Source organism: Pelecanus crispus, chromosome 4, assembly GCF_030463565.1.
Source record: "Pelecanus crispus isolate bPelCri1 chromosome 4, bPelCri1.pri, whole genome shotgun sequence".
In the NCBI taxonomy this organism is placed as follows: domain Eukaryota; kingdom Metazoa; phylum Chordata; class Aves; order Pelecaniformes; family Pelecanidae; genus Pelecanus; species Pelecanus crispus.
This window is the reverse complement of record NC_134646.1, coordinates 31283930-31289716: the sequence shown is the minus strand read 5'-3', so window position 1 is coordinate 31289716 and position 5787 is coordinate 31283930. Positions and strand designations below refer to the sequence as shown.

General features: G+C 56.4%; 1 protein-coding gene across 1 annotated transcript; it reads right to left on the bottom strand.

Moving 5' to 3' along the window:
* Positions 1-1740: 1740 nt before the first annotated feature.
* H2AZ1 (H2A.Z variant histone 1) lies at positions 1741-4011 on the bottom strand. The gene is made up of 5 exons (XM_075708926.1): positions 3928-4011; positions 3383-3460; positions 2866-2979; positions 2295-2424; positions 1741-2139 (listed from the first exon to the last, which is right to left on the bottom strand). Exons 1-5 carry the CDS (start codon positions 3928-3930, stop codon positions 2078-2080), a joined length of 387 nt encoding a protein of 128 aa, XP_075565041.1. The 5' UTR covers positions 3931-4011; the 3' UTR covers positions 1741-2077.
* Positions 4012-5787: the final 1776 nt, after the last annotated feature.

The following is a 5787-nucleotide window of genomic DNA, read 5'->3' as shown; positions in this document are numbered from 1 at the left end:
GGGCTTCTCCTTCCGCCGCCTCCGCCCGCCGCAGCGCAGAGAGAAGGGGCCTGAAGCCAGAGCGGAGCCGGGCGGGCGGGCGGAGAGGGGCGGGCAGGAGGGCGGGAGGGGGCTCCCCTCACTCGGCCAGGCTCATCCCGCCGCTCCGCTCCGCTCCAGCGGTACCCGCAGCCCCAGCGCGGCGCTCGGCACCGGCAGCCAGCCCGGCCCGCCGCCTGCTTCCGGGGCGCCGCCGCGCATGCGCCGCCGCCCGGTCCCGGGGGCGGCCCCCGCCAGCCCCACCAGCGGCCCCGGCGCGGCGCCGCAGCCAGCGCCGGGTGCGTCCCGGCCGGGAGCGCCGCCGCTTACCCGCACGGCCCCGCCGCCGGCGGGCAGCCGCCCGAGGGAGCCGGCAGCGATGGAAGAGCAGCGGGCGGGCGGCCGAGCGCTAGCGCTGCACTGCGGCCCGGGGAGCGCCGCACCCGCCCGGCCCGGCCCGGCGCTGCCTTTCCGGAGCCTCTACGGAAGCGAGAGGAGCCCACGCGTTGTCACTTACAGCGCATTAACTATGCTTTAAGGTACTCGTTAGCACCTTGTAACGGCTCACTATAATTAGCGACATCAATTACATCCTGCCAAGCCAAGAGCTGCGTTGCTGGGAAGAGAGCGCTCGGGTGCTGCTCCAGCAAAGCACCGCAGCTCCAGAGGACGAGCGCAGCTAATACAGCTCCAACCAACGCTTACGATCTAGGTCAACACCTTCCAGCTACGGTGCCGCAGCAGCGATTATTACCTGAAAGAGGTTACAGAAACAGATTGGCCCATTCAATGCAGAAGTGTCTTTTATTTTAAGTATTTCACTGCTGGAGGAGCAGTTCTGGAAGGCCTGGGGCTTGCCACCCTCAGCCACAGGCACCAGTTGTGACAGCACCGTTTGCCTCACCAAAAGGATGAGGTGCCCCTCCACAGGCAGGCCCTCTCTGTAAAAAATGAGCCTGCAGAGCTGGAGAAGCAGCTAAAGGAGATGTGACCAGCACCCCCTTTAATCTGCTGCTACTGTATGACAGAGTTAAACCTGTAACTTTAACACTCCATCCTTAAACTTGAATTGTGTAGTTTGGACCCTCATCACATTAGGGCTGCAGACTAACAAAAATCAAGTGCTTTGGCACTGAGATCCCTGCAGCCAGCAGAGGTAAAGGCCACCCGTGAAAAAGCCACACCAAAACAGAGCTATGTGACTGCTACCTTGGAAGCAAGTTTTAGACTCTTCCTCAAGATTCACACCCTATGAGCCAGCAGAGGCTGCCACAGTACAGCCCGTTTTATGGGTGCCTCTCCCTCATCTTTTACAAACAGGGGGAGGGGTCAGGCTCTACCATAAAGAAAATCAACCAAAGCTGTAGATTTTCAACATCCATTCAGCTTGCCTTCTTCCTCCTACAGGATAAGTCCCTCCCCTCTATGAAGGCTGACATGAAGTGAAACTGGCCTTAAATAGCACCAGCCTTGCATCTGCCCTGCTAAAGGCAGCTGCTGCACTCCAGCAGGCTCACCTAGCAAGAATGTAACTTTGCACGATAAACACCCCATGCCATTTCACTTGATGATATTAACTAAGTGTAGTATTCTGGGACTGTGTTTCCAGATGGCCCAAGCACAGCTGGTAGGATTGTCAGCATTGCATGCTCTTGGAACAACTCTTCGAGAGCTATGTAGTCGAGACCAAGTATTCTTCAGTTAGTGGACAAGAGACAGGCAGTCTCGATATAACATTTATTGAATATTTCCACTCTAGTGGATCAAAAGTCTGTACAAAACCAAACATTTCCTTTACTTAATCAAACCAATCTAAAAACAAGTCAGCTCAATCAAAACCCACTACAAATACAATAGCTTCTTTGAAGCCATGGTAACACTTAAATACGGTTAAGACTTCAATGCAGAAATTTGGTTTGTTAGAAAGCTCAAGGGAGCTTTAGCTTCTCAAAGTTACAAAAAGGCAAAATCGTGTTTCACAGATACAGTCCACCGGAATCACCAACACTGGACAATTAAGTACTTAGAGTCCTGAGATAACAAGGAATCCTGGTATCCTTTAGACAGTTTTCTGTTGTCCTTTCTTTCCAATCAGAGACTTGTGGATATGCGGTATTACACCTAATAAGAAAGAACAACAATTAAGACCACATTATTTCTCTTCAACAATTTTCCTAAACTTTGCACTTCAAACAAAGTGACAGCATTAAGCAACCTCTAGTCTGTTAAGAGTTCTTGCCACCCAACTCATCACAAACAGCACGTAATTTACATACCACCACCAGCAATTGTTGCCTTAATGAGAGAGTCCAATTCTTCATCTCCTCTAATTGCAAGCTGCAAGTGACGAGGAGTGATACGTTTCACCTTCAAGTCTTTGGATGCATTTCCTGCCAGCTCAAGAACCTGAGGACAAGACCATTTTTAAACCAGAGTTACATAAATCGAGAGCCACTGCATGGCCTTAGTTATTTTGCTGTCTCTGCCAAATATACCATTAGTGACATCAAGACAACAAACAATGCCTCTTTTGAAGGGGTTCCTCCCTTGGAGGTCTGCATTTAGTTTGCTTCAAGAACAGAGTAAGTGTTTTACAGAAGATACAACATGCCGTAATAGCACATTTTATAAAATACTTCACTCTTCCATCTTTCCTGTACGTCGCAGTGATTTGACCTGCACAAAATGCAGAGCATATTTCATGATCTCCTGATGATGCATGCACTTAAAACTGGCTCAAAGCAGGCGAAGCGTTCACAGCCCAGTCCACATTGGCAAAATACAGCTCTGGTCATTATGACATTTTGGATTAGACCAAATTGCTTGCACCCCTTGTGGGAGCTTTACCTCAGCTGTTAAGTACTCCAGGATTGCAGCGCTATACACAGCAGCTGTGGCTCCTACACGCCCATGGCTGGTAGTCCTAGACTTCAGGTGCCTGTGGATGCGGCCAACAGGGAACTGGAAAATAACAGGAATATGAATAGGCTGTGACAGAGACAGAAAAAGAAAGCCACTACTCTAAACCACATGCTGGACAACAGAATCCCAGTGACAGAAGTACAGACTACATTTCAACACTTGAGAATCCAGCTAAGAGCACTGTATGCCAAGTTCACATCAGCAACTTCACACTTCTAGCCACAAGCAGTAGCAACAGCCACAATGGAATTCTCTCCCCTCCTGCACAGATATGCGAAAGGTCCAAAAATACCTAAGCCTGACATTAACACGCTTAAGGATCAAACAGATCAACAACAACAACAGACAGACGGCAGACTGCGCAGGTTTCACAAGGTACAACCAACCGAGAGATGACAGGCCAACCTGCCTTTCCTTCACCCGCGCGCCAGTCCCCGCTCACCTGCAGTCCAGCCCGCTGAGAACGGGACACTGCTTTGGTCTTGGTCTTTCCAGAGTCCTTCCCAGCTTTACCACCAGCCTAGCAGAGAGGAGAAGGTGCCGAAGAGCTGACGGCCTCAGCGCCGCCGTCCCGGGCAGGCGCGGCGGCCGCGGCCCCGCGCGGCGGCGCCCCCCGCGCATGCGCTCCCCTCCTCCCCCGCCCCCCCCACCCTTCCCTCCCGCAGGGCGGCACGCGCGGCGCCAGGGCGCGTGCGCGCGGCCCGCTACCGCCTATCGCGGCACGGGCCGCTCCCCGCGCGCATGCGCCGCCGCCACTCCCTCTCCCCGGCCGCACTGGTGCGCGTGCGACCACCCCCCCCCCCCATCCCTCCCCCCCGCCTGCCGGCGGGTAACGCGCCTGCCGCCGCGCGCCGCCCGCCCGCGCTCCCCTCGCGCGCGCGCTCCCCCCTCACCCCAGCGGCCCCATCGCCTCCGTCCCGGCCGCCCCCCGGCAGCGCGGCCGCCCGCCCGCCCCCGCCCGAGCGGCCCACCCCCGCGGCTCCTCACCATCGCGAACCGGACCGCAGCGCCGCGCAGGGGCAGATGGAAGAAGAGAGCGTCCCGCACGCACGGAGCCCGGGCGACAACACCGACCTGCCCCGACCCGCCGCGATTCAAACTGCGTCCGCTCCCGCCTTCCCCCGGCGCTTTATAACCGCCGAGCGTGCCTGCATCCGGGAACCCCAGCCTCGCCCCTAGCCAATGGCTGCGGGCGGGGGCGGGCCGCTCTCCCCCAGCGACAACCAATGGCGGGGCGGGGCGGTGCCGGCCTCACGCTGCGGAGTGCGGGAGAGGCCCCGCCCCTATTTAAAGGGACAGCCGCCTGGGGGGGATGGGAGGCTCTCTGATGGCCCGGGAGAGCGGCGGGGGCGGGGGCCCTCAGCGCGGAGGGCTCCGCCTGCCTCGGCTGCAGTGGCCGCGGCCTGCCCCAGCGCCGAAACTGGGAGCCGAAACTGCCGCCCGAGGGGCAGCCGTGCGCCCGCTCGCCGCCTCAGGCCGCGGGCGGCCCTGCCCGCAGGCCGCGGTGTCGGCCCTCCGTCGGCCGCGCCGCCCTGCCCCGGAGCCGCCCGGCCCCCGCCCGCCTCCCGCAAAGCGAGGCGTGAGGGCCGGGCCCTGCACCCCCCCCCCTGCCCCGGGCCTTCGGGAGAGGGAGAGCGCCGGCTCCCGCTGCGGGGGAACGGCGGTGGCCGCGGCCGCGCATGGGGATGGGGTGTTGGGGCTCGGCGGGGCCACCGCCGCCAGAGGTGGCTGCCAGAAGTCACCGGGCGCCCCACCTCATTCATTAAGGGTTCTTTATTGCCAGGTCTCATCCCTGTGCCGAGCCTAGCTCGGCCTCGCCTTTTGCTCCAGTTGCTTTGTGTCTGCCGTGCTGCCGGCTGAAGCCTTCTCCAATAAAGTTAATCGACTTAGCGTACAAAGCACCCCCGAAGCAGCCTGAAGGAGATTACGTCCCGGGCTTGGGATGAGGAGCTATTACACTGCATTAGCGAAGACACGAGGCCGCCCAGTGCCATCTGAACAAGGACGAAGTCGCATCTGCTCTTCATGATGCTGGGGGCGGGGGAGTGCCGGCATGGCCAACAGCTCCACGCACGTGCGCTGGTTTTTATTTTTACCTCCGTCTTATGCAAGAGATGTGTGACTACCAAGGGCAACCCCGCCTCAGACCCATTTCTCTCACTGGATGTTTCACAAACTACGGTTAAAAACCGTTCATCATGAACTTGACTCTGAGTGTAATGTTTAATTAGTGCAGTGCAGATGTGCTCAGCTTGGACACTTCAAATCCCTGCCTGTATTTCCCTGAAACAGAGCCTTAGCCCCACTTTTTTTTTCAGAAAAAAAAGCAGGCTAGCCATTTAACTTCAGAGCTCAGTTGGAGATGTTCTCAGTTAATCTGCCTCTTTCAACTTCAAGAAAATAACAATTCACTGTGCTGTTCCAGAACACCATAGATCTTGGTTATCTGAGAGACACCCAAGGAGTCTGTGAGTACGCAACAAGCTCAGGGAGAAACCTTGACCCTTCAATGGCTGAATAGCTCTTTAGAGGGAAGACTAGCTCGATCTGTCATGTGCTTTTCCAATCTAATCACAAAACCACCACTTTAGTAGGCATTCATGTTTCCTTTACCTTGATATGGAAGGGTCCCAAGCGTGACGAGTACCCTTACAGACAGACATTTAGTGGGAGGTAGAGCTGAGCATAAAGTTGTCATGAGGATACTCTCCTCGCCATAACTTTTTCACTTTCTTCAGGTCTACAATAAGCAAAATACTCAGAGCTCTAAGATAGGAGGGTACATGCTGATCCCTAGAGCTCCTCTTCAAGGTTTTTTCAGCTGTTTACTGAAATAGTAAAGATTTA